At 37.7% G+C, this 27,452-nt stretch overlaps 2 protein-coding genes across 2 annotated transcripts in view; one reads left to right on the top strand and one right to left on the bottom strand.

Annotated features, from left to right (window-relative positions):
• LOC134542333 (uncharacterized) overlaps nt 1–926 on the bottom strand; it is a 29,751-nt gene extending 28,825 nt beyond the window's left edge. The window contains exon 1 of the mRNA XM_063386482.1: nt 855–926. Coding sequence (XP_063242552.1) covers nt 855–917 — 63 coding nt within the window. The 5' untranslated portion in view covers nt 918–926. The remainder of the gene's footprint in view (nt 1–854) is intronic.
• LOC134542301 (cilia- and flagella-associated protein 300-like) lies at nt 916–26,716 on the top strand. The gene is made up of 3 exons (XM_063386449.1): nt 916–970; nt 23,584–23,756; nt 26,540–26,716. The coding sequence occupies exons 1-3, from the start codon at nt 916–918 to the stop codon at nt 26,714–26,716; spliced, it is 405 nt and encodes a 134-aa protein (XP_063242519.1).
• The last annotated feature ends 736 nt before the right edge of the window (nt 26,717–27,452 follow it).

The following is a 27,452-nucleotide window of genomic DNA, read 5'->3' as shown; positions in this document are numbered from 1 at the left end:
GAGAGAGAGTGAAGTGTAACAAAGTTATAACTTAACTTGAGTTTACTCTGTTATGACTGAGGAGTGTAACAGAGGTAACAATGGTATGAATCACAGCGCTTCCAATGTATTTTGCATAAAAAATTAAATTTAATATGTCGATAAGGACCGTAAAGCTCTGGTAGGTAATGGAACATCGACATTATGTGATGAGACAGAGCGACGCTGACGCTTTCTAGGAACAAATAGCAGAAACAAAGTCGACAGTATTCAAGATGGCAGCCTCCAGCAGAACAGAAAAAAAAATCAAAAGCGACGCTGGCGCTCTCTAGGAACAAACAGCCGAAACATATTCGACGGTATCCAAGATAGCGGCCTCCAACGGAACGGAAAAAAACCAATATGGTGGCAGTGACGAAGATTTCATCATGAGTGAGTGGGACAATCGATTTAAAGATGGCGGATCCAAGATGGCGGATCCAAGATGGCCGCCAAGGTCTAAGGTCATTGTCATTCAATATGGCCGCCATGACGTCACAATCCAAGATGGCGGTCGCCTCATCGGCTCCACAGCCTTAAAGCCTGGCGCCGGAGGAACCAATATATACTACTATCGATTTCCAGATCATCAGGTGTTTGTTAAAACTTTGAGGCATTTTCTGTGTTTTGTGGTTGGCCGGTTTCATTTCAGGTGCATGTCTACTGTCAGCACACGAATAATGGCCATCCGGGGCACACGACCGCCAATTACATCTCTTGTGAGTTATTGCAGCCTAATGAGCGAATTTTATTTTTTTTCACGAAGAACGCACGCCCCTGCCTACTACTAAATTGCCAGCCGTGCCGATGTCCAGCTGCGCCGCGCAGGTACTGACCCCGAGAGCCCAGAGACAGGCGAGCAGCAAGGCGACGCACCACGCTCTCCAGTCCACCCCCATGACTGAGGCAGTGTTCTGGCTGTACAGCGGGCTGGGCGCTGCTCGCGTGCCTCGTGGGGCGGATCCTGCCAAGGACTCCCCCCCCCCCCCAACCTGGGCCGGATGCTGTCCGCGGACCCGCTAATGAGCTGGCATCGAGCGTGCGTGACTCCGAGAGGATGACATCCTTCCCCCCGCACCTCTGATAAGTCACGCACTGAGGCATACCTTTAAGGGCCGCGGTACCCTGGGGTGCCCGGCGCGTGTGCCAAAAGTGCCGTGGCAGTAATATTTCATTTAAGAGAAGATTAGCCATTTAGCAGTAAAATAAAATACCATGTAAATCAATACTGAACACTAGGCCTGTTTAGCATGGAGGAACGTAGATACCAAGGACACTAGCACTTCCCTGCGAGTGTTTAATAGAACTTTGTTTAGAATAGTGGACGGAAATTACGTAAATACTTATGAATAGGAGAAATATTATTGTCATAAGCATGTTAAGGAATTATAATAAAAAAGCATTATGCAGACATAATACTTAATGGAAGCAATGACTCATAAAAAACTATTTTTATTTTTAAATTTTGTGTACAGCTCCTAATAATTATTAAATGTTTATATGATGAACATGCATTTCAAATTCTTTGATAATTTTGAAGGGAAAATTTTATAGAGTGAATTATTGTATTATTTTGAATGGTAATTACTTATTAATGATTTTTTTTAATTTTTTAATTTTTTTGGTTGAAAAGTTTTTTTTTGTTTTACTTTAACTTTATGTTTTTTTCTTCTTAGTTAGTTGATACTAATTGTACTCCTTTTTTAAAGTTTTTATGAGGGTGAATCTGAATTATTTCTGGATTTTTTTGTTGAATATAGAAGAGGTGGATTAATTTTGATTTGCTTAGTGAATATTTTATGCATGTCAGTTTTTGGTAAGGAATATAACGATTTCACATTCCTTTGAACTCGGTAATTATTATAGCCAGTTTTGTCGTGTATCTGAACCATGATCAGTTCATTCTAACTGATTTCAATGCAGATTTAACTCACGGTACTAGCTGAGAGAAAACACACACACAATATAAAATAGGCCAAATTATCGTACATTATTTTTCATGATGTAATGATTGATTTATTAAAGAGACACATTGGAGTATTAAAAATAGTTCTTCACATATATTTACCCAAATATACTCTTATGTTTTAATATTAAGGAATTTCATAACCATAACAAATCTTATAAATACTTAGTTTTTAACAACTTTCGCTAGGAGCGCCAAACGCTGTGGTTTCCATTATTTCTAGAAAGTGTCTGGAGATCTGACACCGACCGGAGGCCATTAGCCCGGCCTCGGCCCGCCAGTATTGGCTCCCGCTGGTGGAACGCACACCTCGCAAACTCAACCCGGGTCAAACGCGGAGTAGATAATCAAGTACTACCAGTGTATAAATTTTGTCACGGAACTGCACCTGATGCAAACAACCGATAATAATTCACGGATAAAGCTCATCAAGCCATCCCCTTAAATTAACACGTGATATAAATGTGCGTCTTAGAGCACGAGTGTTAGCCCCCTCCGGGCACAGTGTTTAATGAACGCCCTTAATTCTCATCGCGGCCTAGAGCCTTAATTTAAGTAAGAAACAAGGTGCTGAAGCAATATCCAGAACAAACCCACAAACATAAACATAACCAGTGGTTTTTTACCAACTAGTCAGTAGTCTTTAAGTTGACTCATCGTTTTAAATAATATTTGTTTAATTTCTTAAAGTAAAGCTTTAATCAATATTTCATAGTACATATGATGTCAGCATTAATATTCAAACAAGGGTCATGTACAATCAACAAGTAAGTTTTCAATTAAAAACCGAATAACGGTAATTAATTTTCTTCACTCGTGGTTTGGCGCGCGGCGGAACTGTCCCCCCCCCCCCCTCACCCACCGGCCGGGTGACAGCCACCACCGGCAGTCCAGATCAGCTCGCGGCCCGGAGTGGATGTGTTCGTAAGTTCGTTCCGTGGGGAACCTTCAATTTAGTAACTCACCTATTCTTCACTCTGGTAAATATAGTCATGAACCAAGTCCTTTGTAAAGTCAATTCCCCACGCGACCCCGGGTCGATTTTATGGTGCAGGACTTAACCCGGCCGTCGTAATTCCAGCCTTAAGGCCACGGGCCACAGGGCCGCCTTCAGGTCAGTCACTTTACGGACCTGGCCGACTCCAGGACAACCAACAAACTTCCCCCTCTAACGGACTGCCTTAGGGAGAGACAATCATAATTTATCAAGAGTAGTGTCGTGTTATATCGTGTATCAATTATGTCCAAATTATCAACCAAGAGTAGTGTCGTGCAATATCGTGTACCCAAATATGTCCGTTAATAAATACGTGTACCACACGTATTCAGTTCCAGTGCGTGTATTACATGTGTAGTTAGGCACCAACCACCTTATGCTGAACAGGGAGTGTCACCATTGTCTACTAGCAGTTAATACCACCCTTAAGATACAGCCACCGAGTCTAGGGAAGCACGCTGGGGCCGATCGACCCACCCCATTGGTTAGACGTACGAGCTAACCTGGCGCCCTCCCGGAAAAATACACCATAAAGCACGGGGGACTCGAACCCGAGATAACGGTCAATGGCAAATCTTAAACAAAGGTGGCGAAATCGGCCATAAATTTGAAAGGAAAAAAAATAGAAATTTAAAAATATACTTATCTCTAGTTTTGTGCAAACCACGCATGAGAATGTTTCTCGCCCAAACCCCATATTTCTATGTGAAATTGAGCGCCACCATTAATAATTCAATGGTTTTGTTGAGCTATGTTATTGTTTCTATGAAAATAAATATCCGTTTCTCATTGCTTTTTTCTATGTAAACTTCCTCGATTTTGATTGTTAAATTGAATGAAACAATTTATAGTGGGTACCGTTATTTGCTGCAAGTTAGCTACTGCACATTGGTACAGACATTTTTCCTTCTACTGGTAGGTATACGTTGCTCTAAGGTCGAATATTTTTGTAATTAAAAGGGCAATTTTAAGTTAAATGTTATTTGCAATTTGATGTTGGCATTGGCAACCCTGTGTAATATCCTTATTTACAATGTATATGTTTTGATAAGAAGATAAGAGTTGAATTTTAATTTTTGTAAAAGCAAATGGCCAATAGGTAGCATCAAGATATCACTTTAAAGTATCGGCGAATTGTTAAAGCTGGATTGCGACAGGTAATATTTTTTATTGTTAAATGTCTTTCTGTTGGATTTTAAGATACTTTATACTGGGTAGGTCATTGAAGACAAGGATGGGCATTAATTAAAATCTAACTTTTAAAACATTTTACAGTATGTAATGAATGTATCCTAATCTAACTAACCCTAATTTTTTGTGATAAGCGCCTACATATATTTAAATCTAGTTCCTGAGGAATAACTTTTATAATAACTCAGTAGGTTTGTTAGGATTTCAATTACATTTATAACACTTAAAATCTTACTTGATAATAATTTTACTGTATTTTAAATGTAGCACATTTGATGGCACCAACACATGTTTAAATCTAACCACAACTACCTCACAGTCATGGCTGAATTTGAATGTTTTTAACTTTCAATTTTAAAAATGCCTTAATTAATTATTGACTTCAATTTCTTTTCTCTTAAGGAAAAAAAATACATTTTTTGCTTATTAAAAAATTATATATTTCACTTAAATTGTTAGGAACTAACTAAACCTTGTGATAAAAAACATTGATGAATTCCTAAAGATTTGTTTGCGTCATTGTACTGAAATAATATTTCTATGTTGATATTACTATCTATGTCATCTTCTGTTCATTTTCTAATACCGACAATTATGATCAATATGTTTCTTTATATGGAAAGTCATGTATAAACCAATGAACATAAAATGTTGTTGTAATAGCTAAATGTATATTTTAGGAATTAAGTTTAATTATTTTTTCAACTACAATTAAAATATTGTAATTTTCGAAGGTAATATTCCTGGATTTTCCTGTGGAACTGCATTCTCAAATTTTAATTTGGCTTACCTAAGTGCATATTTTTACAGTTTTTAAATATAGCTAACTTTACTAAACCACCCGCCTTTATTTTACAGTACTTTTAATGTAGCTTCTCAAACATACCATTTGCGGAATTTTTTTTTCCATGGAAAAGCCACTCTCATTAAAAATTTCCTACGAAACAACACAATTATCCTATATGTATAGCCCTTCATGACATTTGAGTTTTCCATTATTCAGATGGAATTTAAACAAACAAAAAGCCTTTCTTTTTTTGTGTTGTTAGAATTACAAAAAAATATAAATGTTTTTAAAATATATACAATTTTGCTAACTGCACTAATCAAAATTTCATCTTATTCGGTATAAAGCAATTTTATGATTGTCTAGGGCTGCAGTTAACAACGGTTAAATCACAGAAAAATCGTACAGTAATATACATATAAAGAATACACAATTAAAGAAACAGGAATACAGTATAAATAAAAACTAAACACATACCAATTTTTGAGGCACTTAATATCCTTAGCCTTACCTGTGCATGCATTATCAATAGTTGGGGAAAAAATAAGATATGCACCATAAATTAAATGAAAAAATTAAATTAATTTTCTATATCAAATTATAAACACTGTAAAAACTTTCTCTAAAACCTTTCTAAACACACCATTATGTAATGTGTTTTAACAAACCACACATAGAGTTCCCTTGAGCCTTTGGTATCGGAACAACTGTGACCATGGTATAAACAAGGGTATAGCAACATGTGCTATGCTCAAACAAGTAAGGAACGAAGCAATTAAAGTACTGAAACACTAAAGAATGTGTAAATAAACAAAGAGGAAGCATATTTTTCACATGCTTAAATTTTCTTTGAAAAGTATTCATATCAGCATTCGCCTAGAGTGAATTTGGTAAACAATAGAAAAAAAACAAATTCATCACATATAGATGGGAATCTGAATCTAGGTCTTTCCAAAGCAATTTCTAAATTGTTCTTTTGCACCATCTCACTTGGTAATAGAGTTACAACGTATCAAGTAATGATATATCCTCGCATGTACGATTTTTCATTGAGTTATTCCTGTCCATTGTCAATCTACCATTTGTGATTCTGCAAATTAAATTTTCTTTCAATCTTGTTGACATGCTTGACTTTGTCCAGGGTGTTATGATGAGTTCTCTCCTAAGGAAAGCCTTATTATCTTATATCTCTAATGGGGCTTGAAGGTAATAAGGGTTTATAAAATAAGGTCTCGACATTAACTTCAGTTCCACTTCAATTTACTACTAACTATTACAATTGTCAACGCCATCACCCGTTGAGTTAATTCTATAAAATATAGTTAAGTGAATCTGCGTGCCTCGCTATCACACCTGTGAGTCTTACCTCCGCTCTCTTGTCTCGCGCTCGCGGCAGACCTCTCGGCGAGGCGGGAAGCGGCGGTGAGAGAAACGACTTGAAGCTGGTGGGCAATTGGAGCATTGGAGCCAAATGTATATGGACCTGATGGTGCGATTTGGAGCTTTTGGAGCCTGGCGTTCATTGGTGAGATCGAATTACTGAGACGAGAACGTATCACACCGCATAGAATTTTTTCGATCATATGTCCTATTTTTAACGTTGTTTTAAATCATGTATTATAGTATATGGTTCTTGATTTGACTAGCATATTATTCCATCGGGTACGTGTATATAAGCGAGTCCTAGACAGCAGGTCACTCAGTTTGTTACTGACGTCGGTGGTGTAAGGATCACCTAGTTTGTTTCACCTGGTGCATTAGTCACGTAATTACTTGTTCTTGTGAACTCGATGGCATCTTTACCGTCTTTAACGTCGAACTCGATGGAGCTTGTACCATCCACTACGGGAACCCTGACATGAACACTAGAGGAGACTTCAACAGTCGTGGTACCAACCGCAGAAGAGACCTTAATGACTTTAGTGCTGACTGCACAGGAAACCTCGGCGAACGCTGTTTCACCCTCGATAGAGACTTCAATGGATGGTGATTCTTCAACAACTAACGAACATTGGTACCGTTACTGTGACAAGATTTTCTCAAACATCAGTGTTGCTCGTCGACACGGGAAGAGAGAATGTGCTAAGAATCCTCCTCGCAAAATGTTTGGCTGTGAGAAATGTCGCAAGCAATTTGCAAGACATGATAATATGAAAACGCACATGTAGATATGCAAAGGTCCTGCTGTGCGCCAGAAAGTAAAGGTTTCTATACAACAATGTTGCATTGATGTTAGTAAGAATATGCCGGGAAATTGTACAACTGCAACGTCAGTATCTGGATCGGGTCTGAAAGGCTCGTCTTCATTACCGCGGTATCCTTGCAGCTACTGTGATATGTCGTTTGCATTTTCCAATGATGTACGAAGACATGAGAGGATTAAATGTACGAAGAATCATTCTCGCATGAAGTTTCGCTGCGATGAGTGTCATGAATAGTTTACTCGAATTGATAATTGGCGTCGACATGCAAAAAAAAATGTAAAGGTGAAGTCCGTGTGCATACTGTTTAACTACCCGCAGAAATTACGACTCCACAGTTTAGGTTGAAGACTCATGAGCGTACAAGCGAAAAAAACAGATAAGCAGCAACCGACTGCTATGACGCCTGAACATGAAACTAAACACAAGACAGTGTTCGGTGCATTACATGTAAATGATAATGGCTTCTACTTGGCGCAGTCTGCGTTTCGTGAAACATTGAAAGACTATCTAAATACGATTAGTGAGTCAAAATACATTTGTAATTTTCTTGAGGATATCAGGCAGAACATAATCAATCAGATAACTGATGACATAGCAACAAACGGTCCTTTAAAATATAACTTGTGGCTGGACTGTGTATATGGCAAACCATATCTTTTCGATGACAAAGTGAATAAGTGTGTATTCAAGACATCGGCTGCAGTAATTTAAAGTTCTGACGATGTGAAGCAAACAGTTAAACACGGTGTCCAGAAACTCTATCAAGAAGAGAAGTACTATGTAAGTATAAGTTATGGCTGGTCTCTGTCTAGTATAACCCGATTGGAGCTAAGAATTAGTCACATCACGCCTATGTAGACCTGAATGTTTATAAGATTGCTAATCTTCGTAGGGTGATCATATAGTAGAATAGAAATTAAGTAATAAATATTACGTTTGTAAAATAAATTGCGGTGTTTTATTTCTCGAACATGTCACTATTATTCTAAATTTATGTTATATTAAATGAATTTTATATCGTCCAGGGATCAAACCAAGTTTCGAATCAATCATTACTTTAATGAGTTAATTTTTTGATGAATTTTGGATTTTTTCCCGAATATCTAACTAAATAATTATACGATTCCAAGATGGTGCCCAAATTTCAAGATGGCGGGCACCTCAGTAATAATAAATGATAACTGAACTATAGCGGGTTAGAATAAAATTAGCACGATGGTAATGCACTCTATAAGACGAGTACACACACAATATGGTGTCCTCCAGCAGACGAAAACGAAATGGTGGCAATGTTCTGTACAGGTGGTATCTCATGGTAGCATGTACTGAACACAAAATGTAATTTCCATGATGGTCGTCAAGGTCAAAGTCAAATTTCAAGGTCAAGTTCAAAGTCAAAGTCAAGGACAAATTTCAAGGTCAAATGTCAAGGTCAAATTTCCAGGTCAAGGTCAAATTTTAAGGTCAAAGTTCAAGGTCAAGGTCAAAATGCAATGCCAACAGTCGATGTCAAAGGTATGGTGAACAGAAAATTACACTAAACTGGCGTCAGCACACTCTAGCAAACGAAAACAAGATGATGGCCTCCAGCAGACTAAGACAAGATTGCAGACATAATATCATATCAGCTGACGACATATACCTTGGTATTGGTGGTGGGAAGTCAGTCTAGGTGGCTTCTGTGGAGGAAGGATCTGTTTTTTTTTATTTTTTGCTCTTACTGGTTTCTAACCAAGGACGGGAATCTGTCTAATCAATCAGTAGATTAATAAATTATTTTTTTGAGAATTTTGAACTTTTTTCATTATAATCGGATAAAAAATAAATATTTTCAAGATGGCGTCCGTAACGATAATTGATACAGTGGTGTCATAATTCAAAATGTCGGGTGTGGCATAAGATGTTTTTATTACTTTTTATTGAGAATTTTTAAATATTGTTACGAACGTGAGCAAGGTCTCGTCACGCGCAGGTGCAAAGCTAGCTGGGCTGCATCACATGCCGCAGTAACATGAGATGTGCAGTGCGCACCCGGGTCGCCGCTTCCCCTCCCTCCAGCCCTCAGCTCCCCACGTGGCGCTGTTAGTTTGACATCCGAAACCTGACAGCTGCGGAGTTACGCGAGCCGCCGACAGATGTTTCGAGAGATTTCTGCCATTGTGTCGGCACGGAATGACGCGACTGGCCCCAGCCGCGCTCGTGAGTTCCAGAAATGGCGACTGATATATAAAAAGAGGACGTCGGCCTGAGCAGGAGTGTTCAGAGAGAGAGTTCAGGCGGGAGCCTTCCCGCGACTGAGCTTCCGGGACGATAGTGCTGCGGGTGCGGCAGAGTGATGTGCCATTTCTAGGTATGGCACTCGTGATTTTATGAGTAATTAACTAATTCACATTTCTTTTTTTTTAATCTTTCATGTTAAATAAATTTTAATATTTTTATGCAAAGATTGTATTTAATATTTATTTATCTTTACATATTTCCATTATCTTAATGTTAAAGTTTTGTGTAGTTATTTAATTAATAATGTCTTAAATGTGTTTGTTTCTATTATAATCAAAAGTGCAAGGAAAACACTACTACAATACTGGTTCTATGAATATTTTTGTTTTGTTTGTATACCCTCTACTTATTGTAAATTCTATGATTTCTGTCGTGCCAAACGAAAAAGACTTACCTTGCCCTTTTTCAATTTCTTTTCGTCCATTAGGCATGTAGTCTTTTGGTGCGGATGTCAAAACCATCTTAAAATGTAACAACCTATCTGTTACCGCCGTTTTGGGTGAGTATATGTTTCGTCTGTGGGAAAGGTGTATCCCATGATAATTATTTTTTATGTATGGAGGTTAATATTTTTGTGGTTTCATTCCATAGCGGTTCGAGTCATGGGCCTCATCCTGGCTTTGGTGTTCCAGGAATCTAAATTCATTTTTGGGAATTGACCTCTTCAAAACAAAGGCCAGAAATTTCATTTTATTATTATTATTATTATTTTAAGGTTATATAACAGTTTTCAACTTCTACGTGATCATCATGCAAGTTTCTACTATTGAACTTGAATCAACGAAATAATATTGATTTCTACACTTTGGAACATTTCCGGAAATTAATTTTCATTCTGAAGAAAGAATTATAAGAAGACTTCAATAATTTAATATTTGTTTGATGAATTAATTTTTTAATAATATTTGTTGAGTAACTTAACCTGTTTTTACTTAAATCTAAAATAAATACTTGGTACGTACCTAGTTGTTCACGAGCTCGTTACTTAATATATAATACTCAGTAATATTTTGTTAATATGTTAATTGTTTTGTTGATGTTTATTTTACATTGTTTTTTTTTTTACAAAGGCCTATAATTACAACCAGTACCAATCTGATATTTGCGTGTTATTTTGTTTTCCAGTTGTTTATTTCAATAGGTATGTCTTAATACTTTTTAACATATTATGTTTGGTTATAAATGGCAATATGTTATTTCTTTATATTAATTTATACTAATCCTTTGGTTAATACATAATAACATAGTACAGTAAATGTAAACGATCCGACATATCTGAAATCTGAATTGGAAAAATATTCGAAAGAATAATACTGAAACGAATCAACAATACAATACAGAATCATCTACACCAACATCAATTTGGATTCCGACAAAAAGTTTCAACAGAAACAGCAATAAACAAATTACTAGAGATAAATAAAAATATTGAAGATAAAGATGTCATAATACTTTTCTTAGACATCAGTAACGCATTTTCAAGTTTAAGATGGGACTTCATCAAAGAAGAATTCAACAAATTAAATCTAACTACAACAATGAAAAAAGTAATTTGGAGCTACCTTAGTGATAGGAACATACAGATAACGAAAAACGGTATAAATATCCACAGAAAAATGGATAGAGGCTGCCCACAAGGATCAGTTCTTGGACCAACAATGTGGAATATAGTAATAAACAAATATATTAACGAAAACCAAAAATATAACAAAGCTTCAACCATAGCATTTGCCGACGACATAGCAATAATACTTCATGGAAACAGTAGAGCAGAGCTCGAACTCATTTCAAACAAGATTCTTTCTGATACATACACCTGGATGTCAAAACATAACCTTGAAATCTCAATCTCAAAAACGGTAGCCATGCAAGTGAAAGGAGACCTCTACAAAAGACCTCCTCATATAAAATACAACAATAACAGTATAAAATTTGTAAAAACATTTAAATACTTGGGTATCCTCTTGGACTTCAAACTTAGTTTTCTACCTCATGTCAAGTATATTACAGACAAAACTAAACAAATGTTTCACCAGCTGCGCCAGAAGATCTGGAATATTAAAAACTACAGTAGGAAGAGACAACGGACAATTTACAAAACTTTATATGAAAATACCATCCTGTATGCTGCATCAGTCTTCTCACATAGACTGGAACATACACATATAGCTAGGACCATCAAATCAAATCAACGCTACATATTACTCAAGACAACAGGAATGTGCTCTACAACATCATATATGACAACATTAGTGTTAAATAAAGAAATTCCATTGGAATACGCCATTAAAAACAGAAACTTGATATACCATTTAAAACACAACAAACCAATGATCATTAACAACGTAGAATACACAGCAGAATTGAAAGAAGGGAAATATTTCTTCCTAAGAAACAATGACCATCCGCTAGATGAGAAATATTTCAAACTTTCTTTAAGAGAATCCAGCATACGAGAGTGGATCGAAACAGTGAACACTAATAATGAAGGCAATTATAACCTTAAGAATCATATCAAAAATTTCCAAGAATGGTATGATAGCAATATTTACTTCAGTAAAGAAGTAATATCATTATTATCTGGTCACTGTCAGATCAAATGTTATTTCAAAAACATACTAAACATGGACATAGATACAACATGTCAATGCGGACAAGCTCAACAAGAAACATATAATATATTGTATGATTGCCCATTTTTCGAAAGTGAAAGAAATAAACTGAAACACAACCTACAAACTCATAACGAAACATGGCCATTATCTCAGCATGAAATATATAATACCGAAATATACCCACATATAGAATAATTTATAAAAACAACTTATAATACTATAAAAACAATGAACGACGATCTTGAAGAATAAAAATCAATAGATGGAAGCTTGAAGATAGCTTGTAGACAATGACAAAAACAAAGACTAAACACTGAAAACTGAAGAATGAAGATGAACGACTAGACGACCGACGATCGCAAATGACCAACAAAAGCAGAGTTCCTGACCTGTCACTCCTAGAGCGTAAGAACAACAAAGATGGCAGCTCGAAGACAACTTGAAAACCGAAAATTGAAGACAAAAAACGGAAACTGAAGTTTTGAAGAACGATTAGGCGACCGACGATCGTAGATGACCAACAACAGCAGAGACTTCGACCCTCGTTACTCCTGCTTGCTTGAAGACAGTTGCAGATAGAAAAACGAAGACTGAAGAATGAAAACGGAAGAATGAAGACAGAAGACCATACGACTAGACGACCGACGATCGCAAATGACCAACAACAGCATAGCTCCTGACCTGTCACTCCTAGAGCGTGAAAACAATAAAAATGGCAGCTCGAAAACAACTTGAAAACCGAAAATTGAAGACAAAAAACGGAAACTGAAGTTTGAAGAACGATTAGGCGACCGACGATCGTAAATGACCAACAACAGTAGAGACTTCGACTCTCGTCACTCCTCGATTGCTTGAAGACAGTTGCAGATAGAAAAACGAAGACTGAAGAACGAAAACGGAAGAATGAAGACAGACGACCGAACGACAGATGACAGGCAACAGCAGAGACTCGACCCCTGTGAATTTTTGCCGCGTGAATTAACTAGAAAAACTAAAAAACTTGTGCAATACTAAAAACATGTGTAATTGTATTAGATATTTAATTGCTTAATCTCATATTTAGCCTATATAATTAACTATGTTTTATGTATATTAATGTATTTGTATGGTTCTAGGTGTTTTTTGGGGAATATATATATATATATATATATATAACCTATACCTTATACCCTTAACCTTTCTGAGGGGCTTGGGTCGCCGGGCGGTAGCCTCCCCGTGGTCCCTGCTGGAAACCAGACAGATTATTAATTTTCGACAATATTTTGTCTGGGCTAAATACCGCTCTCCGCTGTGGGTGGAGTATCCCTCAGATGCTCCTCTCACGGCGGACCTCAGGGGATTTCCAAGCCGACAACCTTTTAACTCTCCCTTTAAATAATTATAAAACATGACAATAATGATATGGCTGATGAAATAAATTAAACATAAAGATAAATTTAAACCTCGGTAAGGCCACAAGGCTAAGAGAGGTACAAATCGTGTTACTTGTTTATATCTGAAACTTTCATTTATGTTATAAGTGTCCTTGGGTAACTTCCAATGCCACACATTGAGGTTATGTAGGATGCTATAACAGATGAATACCTTTCAGTCAAAATATATGTCACAGTGGCGAAGTCCTTGGACGAAGGTTCCAGGCCAGGGAGTGAGTGAGTTCAGTGGAGTCGGGAGTTTTCCCGCGGCGGAGTTTCCGTGCGATAGAGCGGCGAAGTCCCTGGACGTAGGTTCCAGGTCGAAGAGTTCAGTTCCGGGTTATAGTGTCGCGGGCGCGGCGGAGTTCCAAGCGAAGTTCCGAGCAAGGCGTCGAGTGGGATCTCGGCGAAGGCGAGTGCGTCGGCGGCGGCGGAGTGCGACGACAGAGTCCCGCGGCGGAGATACCCGAGGGACGCTGCAGCGAGAGTTGCTCCAGAGGTGCGGCCCAGCGAGGTATGTGGATTGTAAGAAACGAGTGACTGGTGAAGCAACACTTTTAAGTGCAATTGATTATTTGGCAATTTTATAAGATTAATTGTAAGCGACATAAGTAGTGGCCATAAATAAAAATGTGTAGTGTGTAGTAAAATCTATTAATTGGGCTATCCTTTACGAACCCGCGGTAAATCGTAAAATTTTGGTGTCAGAAGTGTGATAGCCCTAATTAATAGATTTAGGATTCAGTAAAATTATAAGGATAAAAGTTAAGAAATAGGATTTAGTTTTTTTGAGAATAAAGATAGTGTTTAGAACATTAGTGAATTTGGAATTTTTCAGAGTTACTTTGAGTATACTGTAGTATGCATTAGTTTTGAATGTAATAGAGTTATTGTTTGTTTAATTAGAAGCTTAGGCTGTTTTTTATAATTAATAGGAGTAATATAAATAAATATTTATTTAGGTGGTTTAATTAGTAAATGCTTTAGAAAGAGATGGCTGCTGAAGAGTTAAGTGTAGAAGATCTCAGGAAGATAAGGGTTTTCCTGGAATAAATGGTGAATGACATGAGGGCATGGAGAACCAGTATGTATAACTCTGCGAAAGAAGTGAAGAGTGAAAATAATGAGAGTAAGGAACATCATAAGAAACTAAGAGCGGGTCAAATAATAGCATAGAGGAAATGAAGAAGGGTCAGGATGAAATGAATAATGGCCATAAAGAAATGAAGAATGAAATGAAGACCAAAGTGAAGATAAGCCTAGAAGAGAACAGCCAAGAGGAGACCAGCAGAGAAGAGAACAGCGAAGAGAACCACAATGAGAAGAACAGCGAAGAGAAGAACAGTGAAGAGAAGAACAGCGAAGACAAGAACAGCGAAGAGAAGAACAGCAAAGAGAAGACCAGCGAAGAGAAGATCAGCGAAGAGAAGACCAACCAAGAGGAGACCTCCCAAGAGGAGATCTGCCAAGAGGATACCTGCCAAGACGAGACCAGCCAAGAAGAGAACAGCGAAGAGAACAGACAAGAGAACAGCGAAGAGGAAATCAGCCAAGGAGAGGAGAACAGCCAGGACATGAAGATGAAAGAAGAGCTGAAGAAAAGCTGAGAAGAGATGAAATTGAGTCAAAAAACGAAGAAAGACCAAGAAGAGATGAAGAAAGACCAAGAACAGGGAAAGAATGACCGAGAAGAGACAATGAGAACACAAGGAGTCATGAAGAGGGTGCAAGGAATAACTGAGTGCAGTCCAGACAATATGGAGAAGGGCGCGGTGGATATCCGAGCGAAGTTCCGAGCGAGGCGTCGAGTGGGATTTCGGCGAAGGCAAGTGTGTCGGCGGCGGCGGAGTGCGGCGACGGAGTCCCGCGTCTGATATCCACGAGGGGCGCTGCGGCGAGAGTTGCTCCAGAGGTGCGGCCCAGTGAGGTGTGTCGATTGTAAGAAACGAGTGACTGGTGAAGCAACATTTTTAAGTGCAATTGATTATTTGGCAATTTTATAAGATTAATTGTAAGTGACATAAGTAGTGGCCATCAACAGGCCCGTCGAGAGGGGGGGGGAAGCAGGGGTAAAATCCCCGGGGCCCGACTCCCTTCAGGGGGCCCGAGGCCCGAGCATAGTATGTCAATATTATGTCATTGGATATTATTCCCGTAGTGATGGTTTTAAAAAGCGCTTACATGACATAAAAAAAAACGTAAATTATGTACTGTCTAGCAAGCAGCGAGCCAGCGACACTTGACTAACTGGACTGCTAGTACCTGGTGCTTATAACAGAAGGCGTCACAGTGTGCTCTTGAGCGGACAGCCTGTTGCGCGTGCGCCTAGTCCTAATATTTGTTGCGTGTAGCGATTCCCTGTGTGCAGACTGCAGTGCAGAGAGCAGGGGTGCAACAACAGGGGGGGGGGGGCAAGGGTATTTTAACCCCCTCTGAAACCTTGAAGTGGGGGCAAACAGGGGCAAAGAAAGTGATGTGTAATCAATTTTTAGATAATAAAACTGCTTAAATAGCACCATTTTCCACCTTGAAATACAAATTTTCCCGGGGGACGACCCCCGGACCCCCCGCTTCAATAGGGGAGACCGATGATTTTTTTATAAAAAGGTTTATTGCCCCCCCCCCTTTGGAAATTTAGTTGTTGCGCCCCTGGCAGAGAGAGATATAAAATGAAGTTAAATTTACATGTAGGCATGTATCATCGGTCGCTGTGTGAGTGTGTTAGTGCTATAAAAAATGTAGTATATTATAACTCATTCAGTCAGACGCTGACAAAAATAGTATTGCACTAACTTTGTGGCATTGTAACAAATTCATGTAACATTTGAAAAAAAATACCTGATTCATTTGTGCTATCAAACAGCAGAGTACATATTTACTTCTGAATGTACAATTTTGAAATGTACAGAGTGGTCAACTTTATTTATATTTTACGCACTTTTTCTCTGCGTATTAAAATGTTTATAGTATAGGTACAGTCAATAAATAAAGGCTGGATTCATCTAACAAGAACTTTCGTTTTTGTTTCACTTTCGCGAAACTTCATAAATTTCCTTTCGCTTTCGTTTCGTGGGGGAAAGGTTACAATCGCACAATCCTATAAATATATAAGTTTTAAATAGATGCAAAAAAAATTAACCCTTTACTATAACCAACCTAGTAAATTCTGTTAAAACTGATAATTGTATTAGCATTAAGTTAACTGGTATTTTTTTAGGTATGATTATTTTTTAAGTGGTAACTATCATGGAATACCATCATAAATCTGGGGCACAGAAAAGAAAAGAACAAATATGGCGATACTACCAACTGTCAGGATCTTAATTTTTTTCTTACTCTCTACTTAGTTCCTTACAATAGCATTCACTCTCGCTCTCTCTCTTTCTATTCCCCCTCCCCAGGAGCGTTAAACGTTTAACGCAACCTTGTTGGAAGTCGCATGAGAAGTATAACTTGAAAAGGCTGCTCGGGACAAGATTTTTAGTCGTGGCCAGAGATATATTACAGGCTTTGTAGTTACAGCTAAATCGGAGGACAACAGATCAGACTTGAAAAAAGTTAATGATAGAAGCAATCAAACTGATGATATTACTCATGGGTTAGATGACAAAGTCATGACATGCAGCGTTATCTCCACTGTACGCTCTGATAAAACTGAAAATGCTCTTAGCAGTGTCACAGAGAGTTCACATGACGACCTTGTAACAAGTGCTAACACAAATGGTGGTAACTTGGAGAAAGAAGTACCCTGCAGTTCTCATGATTTGATGCATAGAACAGCACCGCAGGAGGATTTTGCAGATGGCCACATCTTGATAGATTAAATTGGTAACACTAACACATCTTCAAATCAAACAAACAAAGAAGACCCAATCCGTGGGGGTAAACTGCTGGATTTTGATATTGGTCTGCTTAAGACAAACCCCTCTTCAAATGATGTTGAAGATGCTGTTCGGCGAGTGCCAAAAGCAAACCCTAAGACACTGCTTACTGACGCAGGAGACCATGCATTCCCTGTAAATATTCTGTAATGCAAATTGAAAAATGGAGAAGTTTTGCCACGTGACTGGCTTGTATGGAGTGATGCCAAACAAGCTTTATTCTGTTTTCCTTGCAGTTTGTTTAGTAAGTTGCCACCATCAAGTCGTTCTGTCCTGTCCTGTCGACTTCCATTGGTTGGGGACCCTGCAAAAACTGGAAGAGGCTTTATGACAAACTTCCAGAGCATGAAAGCAGCATCAATCACAAAAGCTGCTATGTAGAATGGCACAGTTTGGAAATGAAGCTGGGTAAAGAAGTTACTGTTAACAAATTACTACTGCACGATATTCAGTCTCAAGTTGAAGTTTGGATATAATTACTCTGTAGGTTTCTCGATGTTATCATATTCCTTGAAGAACGTGGCTTGGCTTTTCGTGGGGAAAGTAATTTGATTGGCGATCCCAGAAATGGAAACTTTTTGGGAATATTAGAGTTGATAAGTCACTATGATCCATTACTTGCAGAAATTTAAAAAAAAAAGTAAAGGAATCTCAAATGGAGCATAGACGACTTCAGGTGCATTATTTGTCAGTAGAAATTCAAAATGAATTCATTGAGTGCTGCACTAACCATGTTATAGGCTGTATTTTAAAACAGAGAGAAACTGCGAAGTACTATTCTATCATAGTCGATGCAACACCTGATTCAGCTCATATAGAACAAAAAGTCTTCATAATACGTTATGTCTACTTGTGTGATGAGAGTAACAAGTATGTCATCTTCGAGAGATTTTTAGCTTTCGTCAATTTCAACCAAAATACTGGTGCCTCCATTGCAGATCTAATAATTCAGACATTAGCTCATCATCGTATACCCATTGGTGATGTCGTGGTCAAGGATACGATAATGGCAGCATCATGAGTGGCATGTACAAGGGTGCTCAAGCTCAAATTAAGAAGGAAAATCCACTTGCCATCTTCTCACCTTATGCATGCCATAGCTTGAATTTGTGTGGAGTTCATGCAGCCGAGAGTTGTGTTGATGTTATAACATTTTTCGGGGTGTTACAGAAGTTGTTCACTGTTTTTTCTGCAAGCCCTCAGAGATGGCAAATACTGAAGGAAAATACTGGCTGCTCTCTGCATAGCATGTCTACTACTCACTGGTCTGCAAGAGTTGAATGTGTTAAGCCTTTTGCATCACACTTACCGGGAATCAAGAAGGCAATTGATCAAGCTCTTGACTTGAACCTTATTGTGGAAGTTCGAGCTGATTTAAATGGTATCCAGAGCTACCTGGAAAATTTCGAGTGCATTTTAATGGGTTCAATTTGGTTTAAAGTCCTGACTTCTATAAATTACACCAGTTTGGTTTTGCAAGCAAGAGATGTTACACTGGATGTAGAAGTATAAAATATACAGCATTTGATTGAAAACATTACGGCCATAATAAATAGCTGGGATTCGATTTGGGCTGAATGTAAATGTGTTGCAGAATGTCTAAATATATTACCAGAGTTATCAAAGGAGCAATGAAAAATAAAACGGTGCAGGAAACAGTTTGCAGATGAAAGTCTTTTTGCAGATGCTTCCGAACAAGCAAATCCAGAAGAACATTTTCACTGGCAAGTATTTAATGTACTGTTGGATGCTGTTATTGGAAATTTGACGAAGCGTTTTGAAGCAGCTAAAGATTTCTGTAACATTTTCAGCATCTGAGATAGAACAGGATCAAGTTCGTGAATGTGGAGCGCAAATTTATGAGAAATATAGTGTGGACATAAGTGAGGAACTGTTACATCTCAAAGCAATTTATCTTCCCAATCTAGGACAGAAAATTCTTCCACTTATTGATTTGCTGAATGAACTGCATGAGATGAAACTGGACAGTTTATTTCCTAACATTATTGTTGCTCTGCGATTATTTTGCACATTTCCAGTGACTGTAGCACAAGGTGAACGATCTTTCAGTACTCTGTCTAGGATTAAGAATGTACTGCGATCTATACAATGTGCCAGGACCGTCTGACCAACCTAGGAACATTAGCAGTGGAAGGCAGACTTGCTAAAAAATTAGACTTTAATCAGGTCATTGAGATATTTGCTAATCGCAAAGCTCGCAAAGCCCAATTAAAATAATTTTGAATTTGGAACTCTGTCTTCAGGCTGTGATAAGAGTGCTGTTAAATGTACTGTGTACTTTTATGTAGGTCCTATGTCAATTTTTAATGTTAAATTTTCAACATCTGTTATCTATGGCCCCGTATAAATTTTAAACCTCATATTTTTTAAGTAATTTAATTACAGTATGTGGAATTTGCAATACATGTGATCAGACTGTGGCAGACTACAGGCTTTCATTTAAATTATTGTTAAATTTGTAAAATCCCTTATCTTACTGTGGCCTAGTTTTAGAGTATAATTTACTGTACTCAAAGTTTTATGTAATTTAATTATGTGGAATTCGTGGGGTTTCTGATGCTTATCTCATTGTGTTCGACTTTAATTTGTATGCCATTTTTCATGTAAATTATTTATGTAGAATTAGTGACTTCCTTGATCAGACTTTGACAGAGTTTATTTTGTACCCCATGTTTTTATTAAAATTATTAATATTAGTATAAAATATCTTTTTTACTTTTAATAACATAAGTACATGCCATTTCTTATTTTACATGTTGTATTTTTTTAATAAGAGAAATAATTTTTCCTTTCACTGTTGATAACATAAGTTATTTTTAACAGTGATGGGAGGGGGCCCCACTGTTAGTATCCCCTGGGCCCCAGCCAGCTCTCGACGGCCCTGGCCATCAATAAAACTGTGTATTGTGTAGACAAATCTATTAATTGGGCTATCCTTTACGAACCCGCGGTAAATCGTGTGTATATATATATATATAAATTACTGGTTTACTCTCGTCGGGAATCGAATCGAGGGCCGAAATCGTTTAAGTAACTTAACATTTGAAGTAAGCAATATTTAAAATATTTTTTGGATTTGTTTCGGAATTTCTAGCATTAAAATTACGGATTTTCATGATGGCGGCTTTAGCGAAAAGTACAATACAATATGTTGGGCGTAGCGAAAAGTATAACCATGACAACATAATCAACCAAGATAGCTGGCATAACGAAACATGCAACTTTTATATATTCCAGGATGGCGACCATAACGATATGTGAAATGGTGGTTTTTAAATAGTATTATAATAAACTTTTAATTAATTCATTTTTTTATAAATTTTGCAATTTATTATAAATAGGATAATAATTACTGATTTTCAAGATGGCGGACATGACGTTATACTATATGACGATATATATCTTGGCATAAATGGTGGGAGGTCAGTCTGCCGGTGGCTTCCATGGAGAAAGGACCTGACTTAAATTTTTAATTTTTTTGCTTTTGCTGGGTTTGAACCGAGGACTCTGAGCTCCATGGCATAAGTGTATGTTTTTAAAATATTTTTATAAAAATTTTATTAATTGAATTTTTTTATAAATCTTAGAATATTTATCATTAAAATCAGATAATTAATATAGATTTTCAAGATGGCGGTCGTAACGGAAATTGCAACAGTGACGTCATAATCCACGAAGACGGTCATAATCCTGGATGATGTGAGAGGCATATCGGAGGCTGTAGACACGGATGCTTAAGCCTCTTTTAGGAATTTGTGTTCTTTCTAAGGCATAATTACTTTTGAGGTTTTTCGAAATCCTAATTTTCGAATTGTGGAATTTTTTGGTATTTTTTGGCGAATTTTTTTTCTTTCAAAAAATGGAAAATTTTGGCGACTTTTGGGCAAATTTTGGTAAATTTTGGCCAACTTTGACCAATTTTGGCTAATTTTGAAGGTCAAGGTCATTCAATATGGCCGCCGTGACGTCACAATCCAAGATGACTGCCGTACACACAGCTCCAGCGCCTGGCGCCTGTCCCAGTAGCCCCTTTTCTATACTACTACATGCATATGTGGTACTTATATTATGATAACGAAAATAAATTTCTTTTCCCTAAAACTATTTAACCCTTATACAGATCCATAAGACAAATTATGACTCCAATGCATCAATTAAAAAAAAAAGTTGATCAGGATTGAAACCAGTTAAAATAATCTCTACTAATATATAAATCTATAGTGTCTGTCCGTAAATTTGAGTAATTTTACCAATATTGCGTGAAATAGTCATTATATGACTCGCTGATCGCAAAAACAGTGCAAAAAGAGGTTTGAAATAAAGGAGGTGTTTTGATATTTGTGTCATAAATTTTAATAAAAATAGCATTAAATATCCATATCATTGGAAAGGAACAAATAAGAATTTGTATCCACTTTTTTTAATGTATAAATTAACAAAATAAAAATAATTAGCCTTATATTTGCCCTAATTAAAAAAAGTATTCTCCGTACAAACTAAACCAGTGAGGCCGGGTTTTCACAGTTTGTTAATTTCTTTCCGGCTCAAGAGGGCCCGTTCCGCTGGTTGTCAGAATGGATTTTTTTTTTTTTTTTTTTTTTTTTGGAAAATTTAAGGATAACTTTACTTCAAAATATAATTTCAAAAAAAGTTGTCATATTTTTTTCTGGGTTTAAATTTTCATTTTCAATTCACAGAAAGAAGTACTTAAAAAAAAAATATGTTTAACACTAAGATTCCAGACAATTTATTGTGTCAGCATATTATTCAGTATAATAATATGAACCAAAATTCTAATTTTTTTACACTTGTCAAATTTCATAACTTGCAAACTGATAAACAAAATTTAATGATTTAATTTAATAAAAATGTATTTAAAAGGAACAATGATAAAACAAAGTATTTAAGTACAAGCTTTTCGCACAAATTTTGTAATCGTACTTAACTTTTGACGGTAACTGTTTGTAGAAAAATGTGTGTATTTGAAGGGTGTTGATCTTGTCAGATTCTGGGAGAGTTGAAAGCACTTGAATAATGCAACAAAACAGATGTGATAGTATTAAGATTACTTTCTTTAAAGTGTCATTAACATGAAAGTATCTTTTTTTTTGTCATGGGTATAGTTAAAGAAAAAGAATGATTCCAGGGAATAATCAATTAAGTAGAATGAAGAATGAAATAATACTTTTTATTAGTATTTTCTACATATATGCATGATATTTATAAAAAAATAAAGGTTTTCATCTTTGCAGTCTCTTAAAATTCACTTAAAAGTGCAGTCGTACGTTTTCAACGAATCCTTCAAGCCTTATCAAAAACAGGAATTTGTGTCATCATTTTTCAAAGATGATAACGTTGTGAGTACTCTTCTCAATTTTACAACTGACTGGAATCCTATAGGTAAGTATTATTTACGAAAGGTTCTTTTATGTTTAATATAAATAACGAAACATAACTTTCATACAAATTCAAATGGGTGTTTCCTGTTACCTAGCAACGGAGAAAAATTTTCATCAATAGTACCTAGTTATTTTTGGTAAGCTACCTTGTGATCTCTCGTAGTCCATTTATTCTGAAGACATAAAAAGATCATAATTCAAGCATTCTTCAATGCTGGAATATATATTTGCTCTAACTCTGTAAATGAAATTAAAAGCTAAGTTTCTACCTACCTCTTCTATTAGCACGACAATTCTGGCCACTTAGTAAGTGTAAAGTAACTAAACACTAATAGTGATGCCCACAAAGGGGGGGGGGATATATTATCAATATATCAGTGAAGACTGTAAAGGTCTGTTATTTTGGGCGGTGGAAGATGAGTAGTAACAACACCTTTACATTCAATTGTATGAGAAGCTACGTCGCCTGTGGCTACTACTATAGGTCCATATGTCAATGCGTTATTGCCAATAGAAATAAATGTTTTTAAAATACAAGTTTTCAAATTTAAAATTTTTTAAAATTTATTTTGTAAAGATCATATTTCGGTATTCATTCAAACGATACCTTTTATCACCTCCTTTAATCTATTTGCTGTATTTTCCGCTTGGTAGTAGGGCTAAACTTTTAAAGAACAATGTACCCGACCAAAATCCAAAACATGTGTAAATGAAAACGTCCAGCACCTCTTAATCTTCTATAGAACCTTTCACTGTGGCATGCACTGTTAAGCTGCTTCTAATCGGACGCACCACTTGGATTCCTTGTCCAGGCTCTGCAGCCAGCACGGTAGAGGTGGAGGCGGTGCCTTGCTCCGTCGTGTCCATGACGGCGTTCGAGCCCTTGACGGACCCGCGCAACGGCGTGGTCTCCCCCGGCGGCAGGATCGTGGGCTGCCCCCAAGTCGTGGTCGACGGCTTCCTCGTGGCCGACCACCTCAGAGAGGTACTGGAGGGTCACACCTGTTGGCTAGCGGTTCGTAGCTATGATCGCTTAGAGCACGCCCGGAGGGGTCCCCTTCCTGTTGAAGGGCGGACGCGGTGAGCTACGACGCAGCTCCGGCACTAGCCTGGATGCACTTAGGCAGGGCCGGTGCAAGGTAAATTGGCGCCCTAGGAAAAAACCTTAATGCCCCCCCCCCCGGGCCCGACACCCCAAAAAAATTTGCCTTGCCTCAAAATACATCACGTAAGCCTAAGATTTTGTCAACAATGAAATATAAGCAGGCTTGTGTTTTATTTTTTTTATTACTTATTACAAATCATAAACAGGTCACCGTGGACATTAAATAATTACTTATTACAATATAAACATTCCAAACTGTTACAAAAATCCATTTTCATCTAGTTTCAATAACCGTTAAACATATTATATAAGCTGTTATGTGTCGTGCTGCGCCGCCCCCAGCTACTTGGCGCCCTAGGCGGTTGCCTAGTTCGCCTATATGGACGCGCCGGCCCTGAACTTAGGCCAGATAACAGGCTCTCTGGGTTGTCTGAGGAGCCCCAGAGATGTAAGAGACTTGGATAAGTGACTTGTAATACTCTTAGGATGGGGATTCCACTGAGTCAACTGCAGGTTAGCCAAATGGTTATAAAATAAAAGGGAGTGGCATATTGGCAGTGATGTTGGGATGGGTTCCCTCAGCCTCTCGCCGTAGCTCCTCCTCAAACACCTCCAAGTTGCAATGAAATGACGTGTTCATTTCCCTACAGCTCTAGGAAACTCGTGAAGGTGGATTCAACCCTCGCCAAAAAATCCAGCACGCTAAACACCAGAGTATTCGTAGCTGATTTAGTGTTGGCTAGCAGTCTGGTGTCCTCTGGAACGGCGGAGTCAAACTGCCTTAAATACATTGTGGGCACAGTATATAGTCGGAAAAACCTCGGGTTACGGGTGCTTAGTTTTGAGGGGGTAGGTAGCTGCAGCCTCTTGCTCGAGGTAGGCTTTGGAGTTTGAAGGACCATCGGAAGGGCCGCATCCATAGAGACGGAATAGACTTCTGCCCTACTCAGGTGTCATCCGTGGATTTAACTAAATTTGTGCTGTGGCTGACACTCATTGAAAGGAAAACAAACTTCTTTCTAGACACGATATTTAACTCTTTTGACAGTCAGGGATGTGGACAGCGTGGCATGCAAATGGCCATCTCTCGGATGTACATTTAGGGGACCATGTAATGGGATCCATGATTGTGATGCTTTGATGCATTAAGACACTAGCGGTCAAGATGAATAGAAACGTTTCGGCTAGTGGTACTCGCAATGCTGACGGATCGGAGACTGCTGAACGCTATGCCCTGACGGGATCAGCACTATACCTGCTCGCGTTGTCGACAACTGGCGTGCCTGTATACAGCACGGCTTTTGTACTATCTTTAGCTGTATTATTTTTATTTGAGTTTCCTACTTTTGCTTGTAAGCAATGTGTTACAATGTCGAGCAAGTAAATATTTCGCATTTACCATTTTACAGCAAACGCAAATTGGACAGCTTCTTACATAAAAGAAAAAAATCTATATTTATTTTTTAATTTTTATATTTATTGAATTTACCTCCACCAATATCATAAGAAACCTAAAATGTTTGTTTACATAATACAACCAAGCTCCTTGTACCCTCTGCTGCCATCTGTAATGCACTGAACCAACCACCATTTAGCTAGATTTAATACAACAACCGTAACTCTAAAACCCCTTCTATTGTCTTGGCAACGTTTGGCCACTTCAGTTCATGCACAGTAACAGGGACAGACGCAGGAGGGAGGGGGGAATAGGGATGTATAGGTATTTATGAAGATAATTGCAATATATCATTGAATACAGTATTTTATTTTGGGTTGTGCAAGGTGAGCTGTAACAACACCTGCAATTTCAAATGTGAAAAGCCTTGTCGCCTATGGCTATTACTGTAGCTCCGTAAGTCAGTTTGTTGGTGTCAATGTTACAACAAGCATTTCCTGTACCACTTATACTTTTTAAACTGAGACATACCCTATAAAAAATCTCTCTATCAATATTATTGAGAAATTGTTCTCAGCCAATCAGCTCCAAGTGTGGGGTGGAATTACGACACAAAAGCGACGCATTATTTATTGACAATCACTCGATAATGTTTTTTAATTGACTATATTTTTTTGGTATATAACTTTCTACATGAAATGCATAGATAAAGTGGTTATTTTTATATAAAAGTCATCTAATTAAAAAGTGAACTTACGATTTCAAAACATATCACTTTATTGATCTCGTCCTTGAACATAATTTAATGTTTTTTTCAGCCTCTTTAATAATGATTTTAATAATTGAGTTACAAAGGAGCACTACCTTTAATATAATCTTACATCTTGTCTGTGAAAATGTGTTGGAGCAAAACACATAACCTCACTCTACCTTCGCTCCAACATTGGTAAAAGGAACACCATTATCGCTCCTTGTCGATTTCGGCGCCTCTGATCACATGCGAACTGGTAGGTTTTGCAAACAGTAAATTAGAAATCTTGTAAAAATAAAAATAATATAACCTAAATTGTGGACAAGGTGGGCATACCAAAAGAAAAAATTTAATTTATTTTACTAAGACTTTATCTCGGGGGAAATAACCCCAGAAAATGCACCTGCAGTTGTAATTGAAATTTGGTGATAGTTACAACACGTATTCGTGTTGACTCCGGCAGACTTGACGAAGCGAAGCGGGGATAAGCCAAAATGGATCTGTCGTGTTTGGCAGGTGCTGCTGGACCCAGAAAGTGAGAGATACCACATCATCCCAGACACTCTCCGCCAAGAGTTCATCTTCAGGATCTTCCAGTTCCTGTGTCTGGGAGGCCAGTGGTGTCAGTACGAGGACGACATCCAGCCCTACCTGGACACCACCAAGATGCTCTACAAGGACCTTGTCAGGTGATCATCGAGCTCATCTTCGTATAGTCTCCATCGAGAGTGGAAATTACAACAATCTTATGTAGCTACTTGTGGTGTTGTGTAAGATCAAAGAACTCAGCTGCAAGCGGTGCCTTAAGTGTAAACATGAATGGCATCAAACACGAAAACATACTATCTACATTAAAATATTCTTTCTGTCGTTCGTCAAGCAACTTTAACTGATGTAGACTGTTCGGTTTTAAATGTAACCTGATGTCAACTTTGTGTTGCGCTCTTTAGATAGTCTGTAACGAAAGCTAAAGACTGTTAACTGTTTGTTCAGATTCTCTGATCCTGTGTAAATGAGATGTTTCCTCCAGTTGCTTGGCAGCAGTAGACAGCAGAATATGGGGCATTTTGTTTCTCATTATCTATAGTGTATGGGAGAGCAGGGCCAAAAGTTACCAGGTTCAGTTTTCCTAATTGAATTAGCTCCGAGAGGAGTGAAAAGATTACAGACGAACACTTATCTTAGAAAGACCTGTGGTGTACTGTGATATCGCCTCTAGCACATGTAAGTATTTAGGATTTTTTTTGTCTTTTTTACTTATTTGATAGTTATCTGTAATTTTTTTGGTATGTATAAGAATTCAATAATCTAGTAATGACGTGTTATATTCGAAACGAGGTTAATTTCATAACCTAAGCTAACATTTGCCTTTACTTACATGGGAGCATGTCATTTGGGGATATGTTCCTTTTTGGGTGTAAGGGGGTGA

This window comes from Bacillus rossius, assembly GCF_032445375.1.
Source record: "Bacillus rossius redtenbacheri isolate Brsri chromosome 4 unlocalized genomic scaffold, Brsri_v3 Brsri_v3_scf4_2, whole genome shotgun sequence".
Taxonomy (NCBI): Eukaryota; Metazoa; Arthropoda; class Insecta; order Phasmatodea; family Bacillidae; genus Bacillus; species Bacillus rossius.
The sequence above is the reverse complement of the archived record's forward strand: the minus strand, read 5'-3'. Positions and strand labels throughout refer to the sequence as shown.

What these genes read in the sequence shown, in the direction of transcription:
- LOC134542301 (XM_063386449.1), top strand. Translation starts at nt 916, where the DNA reads ATGACTGAGGCAGTGTTCTGGCTGTACAGCGGGCTGGGCGCTGCTCGC. An exon ending in GGGCGCTGCTCGCGTGCCTC is followed by an intron (nt 971 to 23,583) that starts GTGGGGCGGATC and finishes TTCCTTGTCCAG; the next exon opens with GCTCTGCAGCCAGCACGGTA. An exon ending in TGGCCGACCACCTCAGAGAG is followed by an intron (nt 23,757 to 26,539) that starts GTACTGGAGGGT and finishes CGTGTTTGGCAG; the next exon opens with GTGCTGCTGGACCCAGAAAG.